At 35.3% G+C, this 23330-nt stretch overlaps 1 protein-coding gene across 12 annotated transcripts in view; it reads right to left on the bottom strand.

Moving 5' to 3' along the window:
- CSMD1 (CUB and Sushi multiple domains 1) overlaps nt 1–23330 on the bottom strand; it is a 1150108-nt gene that overhangs the window by 115306 nt on the left and 1011472 nt on the right. For all 12 annotated transcript variants that reach the window (XM_080586628.1, XM_080586632.1, XM_080586634.1 and 9 more), the window contains 5 exons: nt 19995–20183; nt 9615–9792; nt 6794–6939; nt 4384–4464; nt 4098–4211 (listed from right to left, as the gene is read on the bottom strand). In XM_080586628.1, coding sequence (XP_080442754.1) covers nt 4098–4211; nt 4384–4464; nt 6794–6939; nt 9615–9792; nt 19995–20183 — 708 coding nt within the window. The remainder of the gene's footprint in view (nt 1–4097; nt 4212–4383; nt 4465–6793; nt 6940–9614; nt 9793–19994; nt 20184–23330) is intronic.

Genomic DNA, 23330 nt, shown 5'->3' with positions numbered 1-23330 from the left:
ATAATTTAAATCCACAAAAATTTGTGTATTTAAAACATTTGCATTATTTCAAAGTGGGATTGAATAAATCCATTGAAGAAATAGCCCTACAGGATTCACTATACAAAGAAGTGAGTGGCGTAGCTACAGTTTTTTGAAGTCTTGAATTTACTTCATACTTGCAATGATCTTATGCTCTTTGCTATATCATCATCGGCCAGTGCCAGAGATGGAACATGGCATATATGGATTTCTGGTCTGATCCAGTATATGTTATCAGTAGTTTCTTTTCCTGTTGTTGCTTGGTAGGAAGTGCAGGCTGCAATGTTCCAACCTAACCTCAGTAGGTTGGTGTAAAAATTTTTGCTCATTCTTATTTTAAACCCTTCTGAACACAGGTCTTGGTGTGATATAAATGATTAGAACTTATAATTTAATTGGCCTCCAAACATACAAAGTTCCATCTATAAGCTAACCCATTATTTTAAAAAATATATTATTATCTTGCTAGTTTTAAAGTAGTAGAACTATAAAAACCATGAGAAACAGTGTGCCAGAACTAAGAACAGTGATTGCAGGAAGGGGAAAAAAGAAAGTTTAACATTTGCCAGAAGATGTACCTGCTTTGAAAGTTGCTTTTATGATAATAGGATGAGATTTTCTCATAGAATCATAGAATATCCTGCGTTGGAAGGGACCCACAAGGATCACTGAGTCCAACTCGTGGCTCCACACAGGACCACCCAAGAATCATACCCTATGTCTGAGGGTGTTTTACAAACACTTCTTGAACTCTGACAGGCTCAGTGCCATGACCACTGCCCTGGGGAGCCTGTCTCAGTGCCCAACCACCCTCTTGGTGAAGAACCTTAGGTCCTAACACCCAGCCTGACCCTCCCCTGTCCCAGCTCCATGCCGTTCCCTCGGGTCCTGTCGCTGTCCCCAGAGAGCAGAGCTCAGCGCCTGCCCCTCCGCTCCCCTCATGAGGAAGCTGCAGGCCGCCAGGAGGCCTCCCCTCGGTCTCTTCTTAAGGCTAAACAATACCATTGATTTCAGCTGCTCCTCATACATCATGCCCTCTAGGCCCCTCACCATCTTCATAGCCCTCCTTTCTAAAACTCTCTAATAGTTTTATGTCCTTTTTATACTGTAGTGCCCAGAAGTTATCCAAGAATTGTAATTTCAGCCGCAGACAAAATGTATAATGATGCTGCTTCCATAGCTAAAATGAAAAAAAAAACCCTTATTTTATATTTCTGGTGACTCAAAAATCTTTTATCTTTTATCTTTATCTAAGACACAAACATATTCTGTTTATTGAAAGTATCGATTACACTTATTTCTTTGTAACAAGTAACTGACTTTTTAGATCCCCAAAGAGAGAAAAATATTATCAAAATCATATATAATATACATATACCCATTGGCAGAAATGAGTAATAGCAATAGCAGTTAAATCAGTCAATCCTTCACTAAAATTTAAAGCCATAAGTAAATGACTAAAAGAATAGTAAGAGGTTACCCTCAGGTAACTGTTCAAATGGTTCACTATTTCATTTATTTTTCCCTAGCACATACTGACAAAGCTAGATGAATCCTCAATACACATGCTTAAACTCTACAGTGTTAGTGAGCAATACTCCACTTTCATGAGATCAATGTTCTTTCAACCTATCATCCCTCTGGATTTTGTATTTACTACCCTCAGGTTGGAGATTTCTGTCTTGTTAATATATCTGCTGATATATTAAAATCCCCTAATTAAATAGATTTTTTTAAAAAGAGTTTAAAATGAATAGTTACAACAAAATTTATATATGAATTTATATACGAATAACATATATTGTTTAAAGAAACGGTGTTATCAAAGTGCTACGTGAGAACATTCATATATTTACTTATGAGTAAACAACATAAAGATAGCAATTAAAAACACATTTTTAAGTGACCTACCAGCATTTCACATGATCTAGAAGAAATATTGATAAATAGCTAGGGTGTTATCATAAAATAGGCATTCAGTTCAACATTTATCTCCACAGTAATAATAATTTGCACAGAGAGACAATATTGGAGAGTTTTTTTGTTTTGTTTTGTTTTGAGAAAGGAAAATGAAATGTATTTAAAGGAACAGCTCATGTGAGAAAAGGAAGCCAGCTGCATCCCAAGTCAGCTAAAGGAACTCCTCTCTTAAGTCTGTTCAAAATAACAGTGCCAAAATCTTTACTCTAATGCCTCTGGTTCCATTGCCTTTTGTCTCTGAACCTCCCCAATTTTTTTTATTTTTTATTTTTTTGTTACCAGGTGATTTCATTTGATGTTGCCTCCATTAATTCTGCTGTATTCATATCAAGAGAATACAAGACTGAAAGCCATTACCAGCTGGTAAACCTACTCATCAGCAGGAACCATGTTATTTAATCCTTTTAATGAAAAATCATATGTATTAAAGATGTCTAATAATCAATTAGGAACAACTTGTTAAATAGTAAAATTTGAGAAACTTTAATATATAGGATTGTTCTGAAAAACAATAAATAATATGAGGAAAGGAAGAAAGTCACAAAATTTATAAAGTCTGTGAGGGAAGTACAGAGCTTCTTGTATTCATCTGGAATGTCTCAAAGAACTGCAAAGAAATGAGTGTTTCTACCATCAGAGAAAGTCCTGAGTTTCATTTAGCTGACACAACTGTTGGAAATCAACTACTCCCCTGTGCTTAACAAATGACAAATCATTATCAGAAACTCCCAATGTCTCTGTAGTTTTTACCAGAATTTTAACAGAATTCTCCAGTTGAAACATTGAAACAGCCAAGAGTTAAATTACTGCTTTTACTGTTAACTTAAAATTGAAAGCTAGATTTGCAGTGCAATTATTGCATATTATCTTATCTATATTATCTTACAGCAAATATACCACTGACTAAATAACTCAGTGAAATTATAAGTCATTAGAGAACCTTGATTTGTAATTATTTTATTAAAAGAAGTAATTTCCTGAGCAGTATGTTTGGTGAAATCTGGTTTCTTATGACATCATCTACAGTTCTGGTTTCCCAAGTGTAACAAAAAGCAAGCAGTGAATACAGCTTTTTCTGTAGTTCAGTTGGAAAAATATGTATTTCCTGTTGTCTAAAAATACTGAGTTTGTGCTGCAGTGTTTTCCTTTGGTAGGGGTACCAATTTGTACTTCTTGTTTCTATTAATTATGTCTTTTGCTTTCGTGAATCATACAGGAACTTTGAAACTAACTAACAGATTAAAACATTTTATCAGAAGGGAGGACAGCCTTGAACAATCCTATAAACCTTCAGGAAATTAAGTTGCAATTGTATATTACTTCAGGAAATTAAGCCTAAAGAAGAGCATGCTCTTTAGAGACAGAAGTTCACAGCTGAATTTTGCTACATATTTCAGAACACATTTTTCATGTGTCTTTGTTGTACAATGTCACTATATTGTTAAAGTAGAGAAAATATTTTCTTATTTAGGAGGAAATTCTTCACTCAGAGGGTGGTGAGGCACTTGAACAGGTTGCCCAGAGAAGTTGTGGATGCTCCATCCCTGGAGGTGTTCAAGGCAATCTGTATTGGGGCCCTGGGCAATCTGACCTAGTGGGTGGCATCCCTGTCCATGGTGGGGTGTTGGAACTAGATGGTCTTTATGGTCCATTCCAACCCAAGCCGTTCTATGATTCTATGGTTATTTTATTTTGGAAGCTTAATTTAAATTCATATATTTAAAGCTCTCCAGGGGAGAAAAGAAATCTTTCATTTGCTGTGAAACAATGATAAATCATTTAAAGGATTTTTAAAAATAAGTGTTTCAATGGTAGTGTAGTTAATGAGACTACTCCTTAAATATACATGTGATGCTCAGTGCCTTTGAAAGTCAATCCACTTGTCTTTTGATTCTAAAGTACTGAATGTCTGTCCAAAAATTTTAGAGACCAGTTTGAAATTGTGTGCATTTCTTAGATACTGAAGAAATAAATGGAAACTTTTCCTTTGAAAACATTGATGAAAATACAGTGCCCCAAAATTTCACCTTTAATATATACAAAGAGAAAAGGGGATACATACAAATCACGCACAGTCCGTGTAAGCGTATATTTACCTTCACAAAATGGAGAAGATCCTTCAAATTGCAACTGTGTATTCAGTTTGCAGGTTAATATATCTTGTCCAACAAGGGTGAAACCAGGATGGCACTTGTACTTGGCAAAATCTCCTGAAAGAGTTATTAACAGCTACAACAACAAAATCTTAAAATTCAAAATGGAAAAAAAAATCAAACAGAAGTACACCAATATCTCAGGTGTAGTGTGAAATATATTAATAGTTTACTTTAGCTAAAATTCAGGTGAAAACTTAAGAAAGAAAAGGATATACTATTTTATCACCTATTTCAAAGTCATCATCTTCTGTAAACAAATCTGCATGTGGAACTATTGGTGGAGGCTGGCACTTCTTCAGCTGATATGCTGCAAATTTAAGTGAAAATAAGATTAAATAATGGTGTGCTAAGATTCATTTTACAGAAAATTCATTTAATATTTACATTTGCCAAATTGCCAAAGCTACAGTAAAACTCATGGTCTCTCAGTTACAACATTTTCCAATTTAAATTTCATGACATTACCTATTTTATATATAAAACATAAGAGTATTTATTATGAGTATAAACACTATACTACACTGCCTAGATGGTTATAGATCTATTGCAGAACTGGATGCAGTTGAAATGGTTATGAGGAGGTATTTGCAGCTGCAAAGCTTCTGTTTTATGTGGCTGCCTTTGCAGCACGTCAAAGGGCTAATCACAGATTATTTAGATTTCCTGGAAAATCTGTAATTACCTGTCACAGACCTGGTTTGTCATTCTTAAGTATTCTAGAGAAACTAAGGGTTAATCTTTCTGAAGTACAGATGCATATCTTTACTTTAAAAAGAAGCAGCAATGATAACAATGTTTATAAGTTAAACAAAAGAAAAAAAAAGTCACTGCCTATAAAATAAAATGCTTTCTCTGCTCTTCAAATCTGTTTCCAAAAACTGAGCTGTCTCATAACGAAGGTGACCAGTGCAATGGCTGACATGTTTCTAAAATGGAGCAGAATGCCTACAACAGCTTAAGAAACCATTTCTGGATAAATATATATATATATATATATATAAATTTTATATTTTTTATATTTTTTATAAATTTTATAAAAAAATTAATTAAAAAAAATAAGATTGCTATCAGACTCCACATAATATAGAAAAAGTCTCCTCTTCATGCAACAAAATCACAATAAAGAACACAAATTCTCTTGGTACCTTGGTAGCCATTTTTGAGAAGTTAAAGAAACAAAATAAGTGATACTGGGGAATCTACCCTTACCTTCCACATTAGTTTCTGTAGCCCATTTATGAACACTTATGAACAACGTATTTAGGAGCTTAAACACTATGCAGACAGATAGTTTTCCTGGAGAACGTCCAAGAAAAAAGCTCCACAACTTGCTTAGACACATGTGACAGCAAGTTTCTAAGATACAGACACCAAGAAGGAGAAATATATGCATGTCCTGTGATACCCTTGATTTCACTGAACTAAGACATCTATCATCTCCCAGTATGTGGGCTCAAAAATAGAAATCCCTGCAACCTAGTCTCCAAGAAGCCCAGTTTGCTGGCTTTTCTCACTAGTAGCCTCACTGCTTCGAATTCAATTAAAAGCATGGACACTGTTCACAGTATACATGATTTTCAGCCAGTGATCTATTATGCAAAAGTAAATAAACAATGCAGAGAAAAAGAAGCAGATTCATTCATTTTTAACCTTGCTAGACTAATGCACTACATATTGTGATAGATTATTTACCTTTCCTTTTTATCATATGAAGTCATGGACCCTGAAAGACTGACTACACCTTTATACACCCTCAGCATAAAACTGGAAAATGCTCTCACTGACCACTCCTTGTAGTTTGCTGCTTTGACAATCCTGGAATGTGGGAGCTGTATGTTCCCTGTATAACGACTAAACCTGGTGCTTTAGTCTTTGCTCCTCAGATAAGTGCTCTAGACATGAGGCTACCATGAATCATGTCCTTCTTCTGGGAGAAAATCACAGACAAGAAAAAAAATTCAGACTCAGGACTAATCTTGCAAAGACTTCTCCATGCAGATTGATACCTTCAGGTACACTCTTCCTGTGTCACTGACTCCTGTCCTGGTGAATTAAGTCACCCTATCTTTTTAAATTCCAATCCAGAACACCAATAATCTTCCATTTAATATACAAAGTCAGGATGAATTCAGAATTAGAAATAGAACTGGAGTTCAGCATTTTATGTCTGAGTTAAGAGGCCTAATGTGCACTTCCTGTAGCCCTGACTATGACTTTGAATATAGTACTTTGCTGGATATTAGATGTAAAGTTGTTGTGCAATACTCCAACACTATCCCACCAACCTTTTTCATGATAATTGCTATGATTAATCAGATGGTGCAGAATTTTATTATGGAAGTATAAAAGTAATTAATAAATATATGTGTCAAATTAATTAAAAATTTGAAAGCACAATATTAGACAGCAATGATTAATACTAAAGATAGGTCATAGTTTATTCAAAAGTACAAATGAATTTCCTTTTTTAACATACATTTTTAAAATTTTATACCATTATTTTAAAAAAGTAGCAAAGCTATGAATCCCTACAATCCTAGTAAATTTATTTAATCACTGTATCGCATAGTTAAGAAATATTTTTAAAATTCACTTGATTGTGGTAATTAGACACTGATGATATAAAGAAAACTGACCATGAAAATTGAGAACAAAGAATCCTCCTGTTGAAAAATCGCTGTGAAATTTGAGGAGGACTTGATTGGTGGAACTGTAAGCTGTTTCCAGAGCTGTGTTCCCACTGAACACTCCCAGCTGAGGTGAATTATGGTCAGGACCATCCCTAGGAAGGGAAACATAAAAAATCAGATGAAGAAATACAATAGTTAACATTTAATTATCAGTCTCTTTTCTCTGTAATGCATGTCATATTTTTGTAAAAACTGCTTTCCCTAATTATTCAGAATGAATTTGTTTTTATTTCTATCAACACAGAATACTCTTTCAATATGTATCTACAGAGTTTTGAGAGATCAAGAGTACTTTATAATAACTTTTATATTTCCATGGGTAAGAAATTTACTGTCAGACTTTGTAACATTTGAAATTTTCTGTGGATGTTCCTGCCAAAATTCTCATATACACATCACCTGAAAAAAGAAATGTATCTAGAAAGCTCTTAAGATCTTATCGTATTTCTAATATTTTTGACCTGAATCCTTCAAGTCTGCATTCATGACTAATGCATAGAAAGGTGTGCATGTTGCAGGTTCAGCCTGCCATTTCAATTCATTCCTGAGAATCAAAAATCTCTTCTAAAGGGGAAGAAAATAGTGGAAAAAAAAGAAGGGTTGTGTATTTCTGAATAGTGGAATAGACACCCAAAGAGAAATACTACAAAAATACCAGGCTGCTTCCATTTTCAGTATCATCACACAGAACATTCAGCTCTAAACAGCCAGAATAAATAAATAAAAGCACTGCTTTTATCAGTGAAGAATTTTTGGAGCCCTGCAACACCTATTTGTGGTCTTATTCTATATTACATTTACTGAATCAAAACTGAATCAAAAACCCTTTGTGATATGTATTTTAGAAAACTGGAGATTACTTAGAAGCTCTCTGAAAGGATTTAGCTTTTGACCTTTCAGTATCTTTAAGTTAGAGGGATATTTGTTCATCTCTAGCTGTATGTTTAAAAAGCCAAGCATTAACTCATTTTTGTCTATTCCAAACCTATCAAGATAATCTCTTCATAAAAAGAAATATCTGGTGTATGGACAAACTTGGTTTCAAGTTTTGAAAGAGCGCATGTCATGTATTTACTTTGCTGTAACAACATTTTAAAAATATTATCTAGATGAATTATTCTTCCCCAAAGAAGTTTTTCAAGATTATCCAGTCTTCCAAAATCAACTCTAGTATCAGTGACAACAAGAAAAAATAAACTGTAGCTGACTTGGCATAAAAATGTATTTTCTTTTTCTTGTTGCCTTGCAAATAATTGTCAAATTAATGAATCCTGAGTAGGAACATGATAATTTACTTAGCTTTTCATTTTAAAAGTCTTGTTACAATTGAGGAAGAAGAAAATATTTTTTTTTTCTTGTTTTCCAAAAAAAAACACCAAAACCAGAAAAACTCTTTCATATTACGGTTTGACATTTCGTACAGAAGTGAATGGTGTATATATGAATGATATAAACACAATTACATGTAACAGCCTCCTCCTAGCAAATTCAAGAGCTATCCATCACTGATACCTCAGAAAACAACTCTTAGAAAAGCCTGCTTGTGATTTATGGGCAATCAGAAACCTAAAGAAATAAGCTGTAAAACAGTTCAATATAACAGTTCAGGAATTCAGCACATACTACAGCCAAACAAGTTCAAAAAAGTATACAGGATTTTAGGATTTAATTGCTTAGGTGTAAAAAAGATAAGTCATCAATCCAGCATTCTTTTCATTTAACACGTCAGAGAGGACGACCCATGATGCATATTAGAGATAAATTCCATGATAATGCAAATACCAATGGCAGCTAACATGCTGTTCATAAACAGTTATGCATCTCTTTTATAAGCTGACTGAATTTCCCTATTTTAGTATTGGATTTTAGTATTACTGTCTGGAAAAAACTCACCCTGTTCAGCAATAGTGGACCAGCTGGGAGATGGGAGCAGCTGACTCACACAGGAGTAAGTTATATCCCACATTCTGTGCAAACTGTCCCTTTGCAAAACTATCTGCAGCACTTACGAGAGAGAAGTGACTGCACATTGTGTGGGGTAGGGACCAAGGTTAGCTACTGATGAGAGTATGTAACAACTTCCTGTCTAAGACATTGTCATCTATGCCTGCTCTTCAGTGCAGTAAATTCTTATGGAAGAACTTTGTCAGCCCTGAGACCTCCTTTTCCAGCTGGAGACAAAAAATTGAGATGGGTTTGGAAAATTACAAGTTTGGGGAAGAGTAACATACAAGGTGAAGCTGAAAGGTGTAAAGGTACAAGGGCTGAAACCTTGGCTTCAAAAATAGAGACAGCCTTATTAAGAGACTGGAAAATCTCAATGAATGCCTAAATCAATTAATGTCTAAAAGATGTCAAAAAGTTTTGCTGCAGCTAACATATTACCTCATATATTCACAGGACACGTAATTTAACATAATGCAGATTGCTACATCACTTTGACTTTGATCTTGAAAACAAGAGGCCAGTTCCAGAAACTGTAAAATGTAACTTGTATCTTCTTGCACACAACCACGATTTCAAAGAAGATCTGATTGATAACTGAACATGTTTCAAAGTACTTTTAGAACCATAATCTTAAGGGTTCATATCATGATATAAAGTGTTAAATACTTCATATATTTATAGAGCTTGTTGTTGTATATGCTGGTCCTCAGCATAGATGGTAACATAAAGGGCAAGACTAAGCAAAAGCCAAAGCCTGGGACAGTGAGTTTTTGATAAATTAATCAGAAAAAAAGCACTTTTATTTTGAAAAATTACATACCAAACAGCAATGTAGTCATTCACAGGTTCAGTTTGGAGTAAGGTAAAGTTGATGTAAATTCCATGGCCTGGAGGTACAACAATTAACCAAGTACAGTCCTTGGAATTTGGGTATTCATCTGGAAATCCTGGGGAGTAAACTGTACCATTCTGAGCAGTTACATTATAGCCACAAGGAGCTGAAAAGAAAACAAATGAAAAAAAAAATAAGAAAAACATACTTCTTCAAGTTATGCTTCCAGATTCTAAAAACTCTACAGAAAAAGCCAATGTAGTTCTTAAAGATAGTGTTTTCTCTTTGTTGCTTGATTCATGGAGATTATAAGCACTTTTATTTCTAAGAAATAAGTTATCCTGATGTCTTTCAGATTTTATTGCTTAAAATCCATCAAAATCTACTGGAAATGTTGTTTTTATACAGAATAATTTAAACTAAGTTACCACATATTTTAAAAGGGACATCTTCAGTTTGTATTCAAGATTCAGAAACAAGCAAAGAGGAATCCTTTTAAAAGCCTCTGGTTATATAGGACAGGTTAAGGAGGCTTTCACCACTTCACCTTCTTCATCCATACCAATATTAGCTAGTATGATGAGTTCAGCACATCTTCCCATCTTAGAACATCTGCTCATGAACTACGGTCCTTTTAGTGACCAACAAAGGAAGCAAGGAAAGGAAAGAGAAAGGAAAGAAGGGTTGTTTATATCTGTCTAAGGTCTCCCTGGAGCTTTCTCTTCTTCAGGCTTAGCAACCCCAACTCCCTCAGCCTATCTTCATAGGAGAGGTGCTCCAGCCCTCTGATCATCTTCTCTGGATCCGTTCTAATATTTCCTTGTCCTTCTTGTGCTGGGGGCCCCAGAGCTGAACACAGCACTCCAGGTGGGGTCTCATGAGAGCAGAGCAGAGGGGTAGAATCACCTCCCTCACCCTGCTGGCCACACTTCTTTTGTTACAGCCCAGGATACGGTTGGCTTTCTGGACTCTAAGCACACCTTGCCAGCTCATGTTGAGTTTCTCATCAACCAACATCCCCAAGTCCTTCTCCTCATGGCTACTTTCAATCTGTTCCCTGCCCAGCCTGTATTTGTGCTTGAGATTGCCCTGGCACAGATGTAGGACCTTGCACTTGGCCTTGTTGAACCTCATGAGGATTACATGGACCCAAATCTCAAGCCTTCCCTTCCCTCCAGCATGTTGACCACACCACATGGCTTGGTGTCATCATACATAAAGCGCAGTTCTAACAGGAGCTGACTTAGTATAACTGTTCTTATCTTCACCCATGTCCCAGGATTTGTTTCTAATTAATTAAAACTGAAATTCATAGTATATATTTGGTCTTGCTAGGTAAAGCTAATATATGAAAATGTGGTAACAGCACATCAGGTGGCTAAAAATACTAAACCACAATTATATAGAACATAGAAGTGGGACAATTTTTAATTCCAGTAGACAAACAAAATATACTGCTTCATATTTTTGAGAAAGACCTTTACATTGTTAGTTCCCTTAGTCCGTATGAGAAGCTAGAAAGAGTATAGAACATGTCTGTATTACTACTACGAACAGAATGAAATCATGGAATATAGAAAAGGAAAGATGTGGAAAGGATAAAAGGGCTCAAACAAGTAAAACCTTAGCCAAGAGGCCCAGTAAATATGGTGCTGTCACTGCTAGCAACACGCCACAGACTTAGTATTAAGCCAACAAAACAGGCCACAGACTGCCAGGTTTTTCTGGTTTTGTTCTGGTAGCCTGGAACTTGTTTTAACTTGTCACAGCAGTTGTATAATGATTGGGTAGCTACTTACTACTTCATTTTAGCTTTTGCTTAACTTTGTACAACTGTGTGATGTAACAGTTAATATTATATCTATATATATTTTATGACTAAAAGGTAGTGCTGACAAACAGATTTTGTGTACAGAATGAAAACCTTCTCCTGGATTACAACCCCTGAATTTAAGACTTGTATAGGCGCTAGAACAGTGAGTGTAACAGCAGAGAAAGGGGTAGATATTAGAAGTTTGTGTGTACCATTCTAACATTACCTGATTTGAAATATTACTATCACTGTAATTGGACTAATAATTCGGTTAGACTCTTACGATTTTCTTTGTACTAAAATTAAACTTTTGGCTTTGCATATATGGCACGTTCCTTTTGCCTACTGCGAATTTTGAGTGTAAGATTGGTGAGAATTCAAGCAGCCTATTTCATAACTTGGTTGCAGCAAATTCTTACCAATATATTTTGGCACCAGTGGAAAAGCAAGAACACCTAAATATAATAATAGAAGAAATGCTGCCATGATGATTTTGTTACCCGAAGAAAACAAAAAAGAGAAATACCAGGTGTCTTCAGCATTCTGGAATCACAGACCTGTTGTCCACACATCACACAAAGACACTTAGAAAACTTTTTTATGAATTTTTTATGAGTGACATATTATCGGATTTCCATGGGGCAACTGCACAGACAGCCTAACCTCTTCCTCTGAAGCAGTTTCAATTTTCCTTTGTGAATCACTACCACATCCCCTTACTTTGCTTTCTGAAGTATGTGGAATCTTCTGTAGAAAAGTTTTGATTTGAACTTCTAAGACTGGCCCTAGCTAGAAAGCTGATTTCATTCTTCAACTGATTTCCCTCTCAGACCCACTGCCAAAATCCAGGGATCATACACCTAATATCCTCTTGTTTTCCTTATTGCAAAAAACATTTTTGTGCAAAAATAATTCTTTTGGCAGTGCTAGACTCGGCTTTAACGTATGGAAATGAATGTTCTACAAAGCAAGAAATGTGCTGAGCCTGAGAAAATACTGCATTCTCAGACAAAACTCTAAGAAATCTGCACTGCAGTCAGAAATCATAGCTATAAATGTACACAAATGCAGACATCGTGGAGATGCATGCATTCAGGTCTCGGCTGTGAAGAGCTGTGCAATGTGGGTGCCTGTGGGTAAGCTTGACAGGTAGGACTGAGATGCAAAGAAAGCAAGACAAACGTACGTTCTGAATTACAGACATGTCAGTAACAGAGAACAGTTTTGAAGTGAAGATAAAACTACTGAGTTGAAGCTTTCCGGATGGGGGGGATCAAAGAGAAAGAATGACTGCATCTTCATGGCATTAGCTTTATCTACAAAGAAATATAGAAAATGCTAATTTGTACTATAAAAATCTAAACTACTCAATATATGTCCCACGTGTCTTCAATATCTTTTAGGAAGCATTTTCTCTAGGTAGTAAGAAATAAAAAGAGATATAAGGCTGCTATACCCCTTGGTGCTGCATTTACATCCCTACTCAGGAATATTATATATAATACTGAAGTCCTTTTAAGACTCCAAAGACATCTTCATTTTGTGTTAGGTTTAAAAAACAAAAAAAAAAAACCAAAATAGCCAAAAACACATGCTCTCCAATATCGAATAACCATTTTTAATCACCACAAGGCTAGATGAAAAACAGTAATGTTCTCAGATGAAGAGTAAAATCATTTAATCTGGCATTCCACCTTTTAGGGTGAAAGAAATACAGCTGGATAAAGAGATTTTTAAGAGTTTGGGTTTTTTTGTTCACTTTGATTTAATTGCCGTGGAAGGTAATCCAACTAATTTGTTGGATATTTTTAAGAAGTCCTAGATATAGAATGATTATTTGTGTTCTCCTGTGTTTTAAGACCTCTAATTAATAGCTGAAACTAGTACTATGAAATGTACCATTTTACTACCGGAACTCTTTAATCACATTTTGATTAGAAGAAATCTATTCAAATCTTGCCCACAGTTTAATGAATGTTGTTTTTTAATCAGACAAATGTATCATTGAAGATGAGACAGGTACATAATGTCATTCATATTGTTTTCTGAAACTTTCATAAAACTGTACAAAATAGTCTCATTCCACAAAATAAATAAATAAATAAATATTAAGCTGATAAACTGACATAGTTTCACAAACATGTATCGATGATGTGTCATATGGCAATCGCATCTGATGCACCTGAAAATACTTCTTGCAACTTTTACCAAGTCTCACGTTCCCATTTATTCTATTAATGTAGATGTCACTCAGTATACATATTTATATATGTATATATATATATACATATACATATATATATTTTGTGAACACAAAGCTGTTTAGCTTCTTCTGTTGCTTTGATTCAAAAAAAGAAATTCACTTCCCCAGATGTTCCAAAAGCGCGTAAATCCCAAACACACTTTATATGATTAGGAAAAAGGTGAAGCAGATTATTAGACATAGAAGAAAGCTTTTAATTTCAAGACATAAGAATAAAGAAGATACAGAGTTTTATTGCAGGCCAGAGTAATGAAAGTAACTTGTGATACTGACTTCAATCCTTACTAAGAAAGGAGGCTAGCAGATTATGTCTCACAAACGGAAGATGTAACAGCTACTTTTCTTAACTATTCTCTCAGTTTAGCTTTAATTTATACAATTTTTTCTTCTCATTTCTGACTTACTACTACAAAAAGGATCCCAAAATACATGCTGCAAAAGACCAAAACTAAGTTAAACATTCAATGTTTTTCTCATGAAAATAGCAGTAGGATTATCTACTTGTAATTTAATTTATTATTAAATCATCAGTTTAATAATAAATAATAGAAATAAAATGAATGAAATACAGCTAGAAAAATCCATTATGCTAAAAGAACCATATTCAAAGAACCAATATAAAATACGGTAAGTGTGAAAACAACGTTCAGAGAACAGAGATTATAAATTGTCTAGAAATCTCAGAACATATGCAAAACAATGTTTTCCCACTGATAACATTTCAAATTAGATCTCAGAAATTAACATTTGCTAAAATGCATTTTATTAATAAACTGAAAGGATATAGGGAGAATATGGATTTGATACCTAAAATGTCTTTTTCTTCTAGGAGTTCAAAGAGTATTGGTCAAACATCAAGGGAAAAGAGAAAAATATATTCTCTTATCTTTTTATGTCCTTTAAAGTATTTTCTCACTTTATTCTTACACAGGATAATAAGGCATATTGTAGCTGATAAGCACAAGATATTATTATGAGTTGTAAAACTCTGTATCATCACGCTGCAAGATATAGAACTAAATACACCATTATAATTATTTAGGAGAGTAAGTCATCATATCTTACACAAAGGCCACAAAAAAGTTAATTTATCAAGTAATTATTTCTTATCTTCCATACACTGTTTAGATTTTTTTTTTTTGGAAAGTGGAATCATTATTTCCAGACAAGCTCGTCCCTGTGTTATACTTGATATTCTACTCGTAACTCTAGCTGTTCTTTTCACCCTAGCATTGTACTGTATAAGGAACATATGTTAGTAATATTCTATCAATCATCATCCTTTATACTTCTATAACACTCTTTAAAAGGTAACTTCACCAGTTTATGTTGAGGAAGAATATTTCATATTTGTTTTCAGTGCAATTTTATTATGGATAAACATGTATTATTCTTTTTTTCAGAACACTGATAAAGTTGAATCCCTAAACCCATCTCCTTCGAATAAAATATGTTATTTGGATAGTCCTTACTCATCCTTTACTCATCTTAATTCAAAATTAATTACTTATTAATTCATGCAATACACGGAAAAATAATTTGTAAAGTGCTATAATTTTTTAATTAGAAATTTAAGTGGAGCTACAGATCATATTCAATGCAAGAACTTATGTACCTAAAATAGGAATTGCAAAGCATTTAAGTGCAAACCTGAAATCTTCAATCCTCCCATTCATTTACTATCTAATTCAGGAGGCATCTGAAGTCAGAAGCCTTGGGAACAGAAGCACATAACTGGGCTACGCATGTCAGTGTTCTATCCTGAAGGAATCCTCTAAAAGAAATACAGAAATTAGCTGTAGTAGTCAACTAGCACTGTAGTAGGTGCCCTTAAAAGAACATCTCAGAGGATCTTTTAGTATCAGATGCACAACTTAAAAGGAATGTTACAAACATTTAGTTACAAGATACAGGATGGTTTCCATCTTTTATTTAAATATGTCAGACGTAAAAGTTTTTACCACCGTCAGAAATACACACACACACATATATTCATATATAAGTGTGTGTATATATATATATATATCATTATGAGTTATAACCAACCTCTCTGACAAGGATGTGATGCATTATCTCATTACATATCTGTAAGGAAAGCATTAGCCCAAAGAATTTTCATTGCTTATATAAATATTTTAGTTTTTTACTTATTCTTCCTAAAGGGGAGACAAATTCTTCCTGAAGTGGATTCTGTAATAGGTTTTAAATTATGTGTACTTCATTTGAAATTTCTTTTTTTTGAAAAATGTCTAAACTTTCTTCCAGTGGCTCTGATGCACAGATTAAACCATAGGAAACAACAACAACAACAACAACAATGTGAGAAAGGAAGCCACATCTTGGCAAGCAGCTGGGTTTTGGTAGCAGGGGAGCCCCAGGGGTGGCCTCTGTGAGCAGAGCTGCCCCAGGTCAGATCAGAGCCAGCTCCGGCTAGCTCCAAAGGGACCTGCCACTGGCCAGAGCTGAGCCAGGGAGAGATGCTGGGTGGGACTCTGGGAGGGTAGACTGAGGAAAGGGAAAAAGGTGATGCACAACAGCATCTGGGAGAGAGGAGTGAGAAATGTGAGAGAAGCAGCCCTGCAGCCCCCAAGGTCAGTGCAGAAGAAGGGCAGGAGGTGCTCCAGGCACGCAGCAGCAGTTCCCCTGCGGCCTGTGGAGAGGCCCCTGGTGGAGCAGGCTGTCCCCCTGCAGCCCACGGGTCCCACACGGAGCAGATCTCCACGCTGCAGCCCGTGGAGGAGCCCCCGGTGGAGCAGGTGGATGTGGCCTGGAGGAGGCTGCGGCCCATGGAGAGCCCCCGCAGGAGCAGGCCCCGGGCCGGAGCTGCAGCCCGTGGAGAGGAGCCCACGCAGGAGCAGGGGGTCTGGGGGGAGCTGCCGCCCGTGGGGGACCCGTGCTGGAGCAGTTTGCTCCTGGGGGACGGACCCCGTGGTACGGAGCCATGTGGGAGCAGGTCTTGAAGAGCTGCTGCCTGTGGGCAGCCCCCGCAGGCTCAGTTCGGGAAGGACGGCATCCCGTGGGAGGGACCCCACGGGGAGCAGGGGCAGGGAGTGACCATGAAGGAGTGGCGGAGACAAAGCGTCAGGGACTGACTGCAGCCCCCATTCCCCGTTCCCCTGTGCTGCTCAGGGGGGAGGAGGTAGGAGAGGGCAGATGGGGGAAGGTGTTCTTGGTTTGCTTCTAGTTCTCACTGCTGTAGTCTGTTATCAATAGGCAATAAATTACATTAATCTCTCTATGTCGAGTTTGTTTTGGCCACGATGATAATTGTTGAGTGATCTCCCCACCCTTATCTCAACCCTTGAGCCCTCTGCATTGTATTTTCTCCCTTTTCCTCTGAGGAGGGGGAGTGAGAGCACAGTTGTGATGGAGTTCAGCTGCCCAGCTGCGTACAACCACCACACGTATGCTGGAAACTTTCCAATACCATTCAGTATTGGAAACATTTCAGTATTTGCATTTCTATACTGCTGTAAATGCAAAACAGTCTAAGTACCTGGAAACAAAGCTGTTCTTTTATTTAAAAATAAAACAAAACTCCATAATCTCATGTATTAAGATATGTACTACTTCCTAACTGAACTACTGAAGTCTGGGGGCATGGCCTTTCTCATCCCAGTGCCAAATGTTCTGTCCAGAGATTTCCTTCCATTGTCTTCTTCAGGACAAAACACTGAGAGCTGTTCACTTCATTTATCTTTACCTAAAAATTTATTGCTCTCTAATGCAGCTTCTCATAGTGATGTTATGCTGCCACATATGATTTTATTGGATCCTTAGGGGCTTATCAAAAGAGACAGTCATGAAACACTGGTTCATCTTCCAGAACATTTTTAAGTAGAAGAGCCCAATTTCTTTCACTATTTCCCTCAGGCAGAATGCATCTTTTCTTTGGGTTATTTAGGAAGCTAATCTAATTCATAAACACACTCTGGGAAGAAATTCTTCTCTATTTAGATAGAGCCAGCAATTATTCCTTTCCATACTGAGACTTGGGGCTTTCTTCTTTAAATTATGGGAGAGAGGTTTCCCAGAACAGAGAGATAATTCAAAGAGAGTGAATCTCTAGTCCTGTGTCCTACTTGTAAACTAGCATTTTGACTTAAAATGTATCATTCTATGTTTTTTGTTATTCATGTCAAACCCACTATCTACTGATGTAGCATTGTGAATATTACATTGCATATATTTCCGTGCTTTCGTACCGATGATCTCTTGAGGTCCCTTCCAACCCCTACAATTCTGTGATTCTGTGACTCTGTGATTACCCTGAACAAATGCCCAGTAAGAGAAAACCCCAAAACTGGATGTATCCATACAGGAAAAACAAAAGTATTAACATATATCAGACTACACAAAATCATATATTTTTAAAGCTCTTAGTTCTTCTGAACTATTACTTACTTTGCATTCTCAGCTGATTTCTTCCAGTCGTGATCAGATGTTGAATAAATGGTACATGACATAGCAGTTGGTAAATGTGTACTGCCCAGCTATCACTGCTCTGGGTCCTACTGCCCAGCTAACAATTACTCAAACTTATTTCCTAGAACTGCCTCCAAATGACTGTGTCTTAAACACACATCTATTTCACAAAAACCTTGAATCACTGACTATGAAAAAAAAAAAAAAAAGACAATTTTCCCGATCAGACTAGAAGAAATAAGTTAAACAATGTCTCAGGAGCTGAAGAAGCAAAACAAAATCCACATGCATGTCCTCCATTGTGTTTGCTCAGAGGGGCAACATTACCAGGAATGTATCCTTCATTAGAACTTGGAATTATCTAATAGATTCATATTACCCAAAAGATAGCCAAGGTTGTTTTAAAGAATTTTCTGTATTGAATCTGGTAAAAAAAAAAAAACACGTTTGTATACAACATTGTGTACATTTTTACAGTATTTCTTTTGTTTTGACAAACAGAATGGAAATGGTATAACTAAAACTTAAAATTAAAACATATTTTTAAGGAAAGGGAACTTGTTTTATTCACGTTTAAGAATATTACTTTTTCAGAGCTGTATCACTGCTAGAGGGTCTTTACACCATAACTAACATTAACGCTTTTCTTGTTTGACAGATTTACCTTCAATATTTTTATTAAGTTTTTTCACTTTGAGGTTTCTGTAATAATCAATTCTCCCTTTGGCCAGTAGATCACATTTATGACTTACTCCTGGATCCCATCAGACCTCTATGTCTATTTAATAATGGGATAAAAAACATAGTTTAAATTCAAATGAAACTTGGGTTAATAATTCCATATAATAATTCCAATAATAATTCCAGTAATAACAATAATACAAGTGATATTTTTGAAATGCATAAATTGGGGATCGTAATGATCTTTATGCTTTAATACAAATCTCAAAGATTATGACAAAGTTTAGTATCTGTGAAAACTTCATCCAGAAAACTCATTTTAGACTGTATTTCTTCCTTGTAAACCCTTTGTAGTACAAGAAATAAACAATACTTTCAACCTCGTCTCTATATTTAACGTACTAGATATCTGAGCAATTTATGGAAATTCGCAAAAAACTATTATGGAACTGGAACGTAAATTTTATGGATTCTTGTATCACTGGACTTAAGCAACAAAATAAGAAAATAATACAGGTGTCCCTTTCCAAGTGCATACACAAAACTCATGTTCATGCTGCAGTGCAATATAGTTAGGTTGACAGTGAAAACTTTTAGCGCCATTACCCCTTGTTATGACGGAAATCAATCATTTATTTCAATCTGTTTTAACTCTTAGTAGCTGGTTGATTAGCCATGACAACACTTTAGTTCCACATAATGACCACCTCATTTCTTTATAGCACCTTATAAAAAACTTTATCAAAGCCTCTAAAGGAAATGTCAGAAATTTTGTTTCTTCACTTACATGTTTTAGATGAAAGTCCAAGTAAAAGCTTCACAATGGAAAAAAGTTATAGGCTACTCTGCTCATTGTCCCCACCCAAAAGAAAACACATACACGTACAAAAAAGCAAAAGTGAAAAACACCACAAACAGGATAGAATTAAAAAAAAAAAAAAATCACATGGACTTAAGATCATTTTTGGCAGTATCATGAGTTCTCATAATCAATAAGACTTTGAAAGATATTAGTAGAAACAATAAATCATTGCTGAGGAACATGATTCATATTATAATATTCAGGCTTTGGCTGTTTACATTACAGATTAGGATAAAGGTGCAATTCTTCAGTAAAAGCTGCATTACAAAAAAAGTAAACAAAAATCATAAAGTACTGTGAGTTTTGAAGCACACAGAAAGTTACCTTCACATCTAGGGAAATGATAGTTCCAATTTCTGTTGATTCCATGTTGGCATGTGAGAACAGGCTGACCCCTCAAAACATATCCAGGATAGCATTCAAATGATACTGACTGACCCACGCTGTAATCCGAGTTGACTATATATCCATTCAAAAAAGGAGGAGGGTCAGGGCAGTTCTGTAACTCATAAGCTGGAAGAGAAAATAAGTGCTTAGTCAGCTCTCAATACAAGAATTCACCATTAATTTAAATTCTGTACTGGATTCCATAATAGGTTAACATAAATGCCAAAAATCAGTAAACGAATGGTTAACACATATCAATACTAAATAATTATAGGAATAAATCATTCATTTGAACCATTCAGCTCTTAACAAAGGACTGAAGGAATTAGCTTCAGAGACAAAGCATAGGAAAGATCAAAATCTGGAATAGAATGAATTACTGTTACTATTACTACACTATTATTACTATTACTAAACTATTACTACACTAACATTCTCAAGATTAAAATTTTCCACAGAAATTTTCAAGTATATTTTCCTATTTTGATATATGAAACAATTCAATTCATTCCAAGTAACAAATGGTAAAATGATTTATGAAAAGAAAATATCCATGATGACTGAAATTAAACTATTTTTATTAAAAAATATTCATATCTATTGAATAGTTCATAGTGCAACTTCCAAATTTGAAAGTTTATATTTATTAATATTGAAGTGTATGAAATACCATAACAACTTGAGACTTTTTTTTCTGATAGTATTCATATGTCAATCTATGTGTCATATAATAAGAATGAATGTAACTGCAGCACAACAAAAATGAAGTTTTTGCAACACTGTGAACACTCTGTAGCAACACAAACTTTTGAAATTCAGGTTAAGCATGTGTATTACTATGGTGGCTTATATTTATTTGACTGGCAATATTGCAGTTTGTTCATTACCTGCACTGATTAGCTAGTGCAATGACTTCAACAAGAAATTGGCACGCAATCACAACAATTGTTCAAATGTTTCCACACAAACAGTAGAGTAAGTATCCTAATAAGGTATAATACAGTCATTCATTACAATTTTACAAAATTGAACATTTTCACAAGCCATTGAACTTTTTTTGTATACATTAAACTATTCAAAATATCACCCAACCAAAACAAAAAGTAGAGAATTAATGGAAGACTATAAAGCCAGAGAAGTAAGATCTAGAAAAGCACAAAATATAAGGAATATGTTCCTTCTAGATGTATCTCCAAACAAAAATTATACTAATGACTCACCATATTTAATGTTGGAGTTTATGTTTCAAAGACCTCAAAATATTATCCATAGTTAATTAATACAAAATAGTGCAATGAACATTCAGAGAGAGCTTTCACTAATAACATTCACTGAGATACAAAGACAATTTAAAAGTACGTGTTTGCATATTGGAGATATATTGATTTAGAATATTTGAATGATAAGTACTCCCACAGGAAGCAAAAAAAAAAATGGGGGGGGGTTATAAAAACATTACATAGAATCATTTATATACAACCAACTTCACAGAGATAGAATAGCAAGTAACTGCCTGTTAAGGACTTATTGTTGAGAAAATGAATGCCCTGATTTCTCTGAGCATTCCATTTACAGTTACGAAATACCCTTGTCAGAAGATAAGGAAGTTCAAACGAGAACAATAATTCCAGTGTGCTTTATACTAACACATGCCTTTAAGTCCAAGCCCTACATATACAGTAAGATGAAGAACATATGCGTGAAGTATTTTGTTATTTTCTCAAAGCGAATCATGACAATATGCGTATGTTCATTCTGGGAACATATACTTGCTATTATCAATTAGATTCTTAAACTAGCCATTTCAGCAAGATGAAGGAAAATATATAATTCTGTTGTGCTTACTTAAAGTGCCTACTTAAAGTGAAGTAGTAGTGCTATGCCTACTTAAAGTGAAGCTTCTACTTAATTGCTTCGCTGAAACAGAGCTAGTATCACAGTTTTTCTCAGTCATTGCTAATTAAAGTCAAGCTACAGAATAAAGACAAATTTTATTTTGAGATAGCTTCCTCCGTTTCCCTGATTCATTCAGTGAATCCAGAATGCAGTGTTTGTAAGAATACAAAGATGTGGACAGATATGGAATTACCAGAAATATTCAGAAATCATCTAAGAAATCAGACACTCCTTCCTCCAAATAACAACAAAACATTTCAAGAAAAAATGAAAGCTTAACAATCAGAATTAATTGCTACTGGGAAAGAAATAAAATAGTAATAATAAAAAACAACCAACCAACTTTATTCTACCTTAATTACAGTTCATTAAAATCTTTTGCTAAATCTAGTAGTGACTCATTAATTTTTGATGGTATTATTACTCCTGCTCTCATTATTCATATAGCACCACTACAGCTAATACCATTATCATCAATATGAATTACTACCAGCATCTTTCTACAAAATAGAACACTAAAAATATTATTTAAGATTACAGGACTTATTAAGACTAATACATAAAATTATATAAAAATCTATTTAGCAAGTTATAAAACAAACTAGAAAAACAAAACAAAACAAAACAATAAAAGATTATTCTGAAGGGTTAGAGGATCTCACAGATTAATTTGAAAAGGTGCATTACTACTTTGCCCAATAGTTACAAAGAAAGTATTTTGGAACAATGACAGTAAGTACTGAAACTTTTAAACTTTGATTGTATAATATTTTGAGATGAACATGCATGAAAAATACAATTTTGTCTTGGTTAATCTGTTGCAATAAAGTACCTACAAGGAACATTTTAGACTTTAGTGTGGTCTCAGACTTTCCTAAGGCTTAAAGAGAAAGCAGTGTGCTCAGGTAGCCAGGAAGGCCAACAGCATCCTGGCTTGTATCAGAAATAGCATGGCCAGCAGGACTAGGGAACCGATTGTCCCTTTGTGTGTGGCACTGGTGAGGCCACACCTCAGGTACTGTGTTCAGTTTTGGGCCCCTCACTACAAGAAGGACATCGAGGTGCTCGAGCATGTCCAGAGAAGGGCTACGAAGCTTGTGAAGGGCCTGGAACACAAGTCCTGTGAGGAGCAGCTGAGGGAGCTGGGGTTGTTTAGTCTGGAGAAACGGAGGCACAGGGGAGACCTTGTTGTGCTCTACAACACTACGTTCACACACTACAGTGTAGTGTGCAGTACTACAGTACTACAACACTACCTGCACGACCTTGTTGTACTCTTAAAGAAGGCTATAGCACTTATCTCGCTGATCTACATGAGAAGGAAACACAGGAAAAAACTCAAGCAAAAGAAGAAACGCTGAAATAACATCAACATCT

This window comes from Anser brachyrhynchus (assembly GCF_964034855.1).
Source record: "Anser brachyrhynchus genome assembly, chromosome: 3".
NCBI classification, from domain to species: domain Eukaryota; kingdom Metazoa; phylum Chordata; class Aves; order Anseriformes; family Anatidae; genus Anser; species Anser brachyrhynchus.
This window is presented reverse-complemented; position numbering and strand designations above follow the sequence as displayed.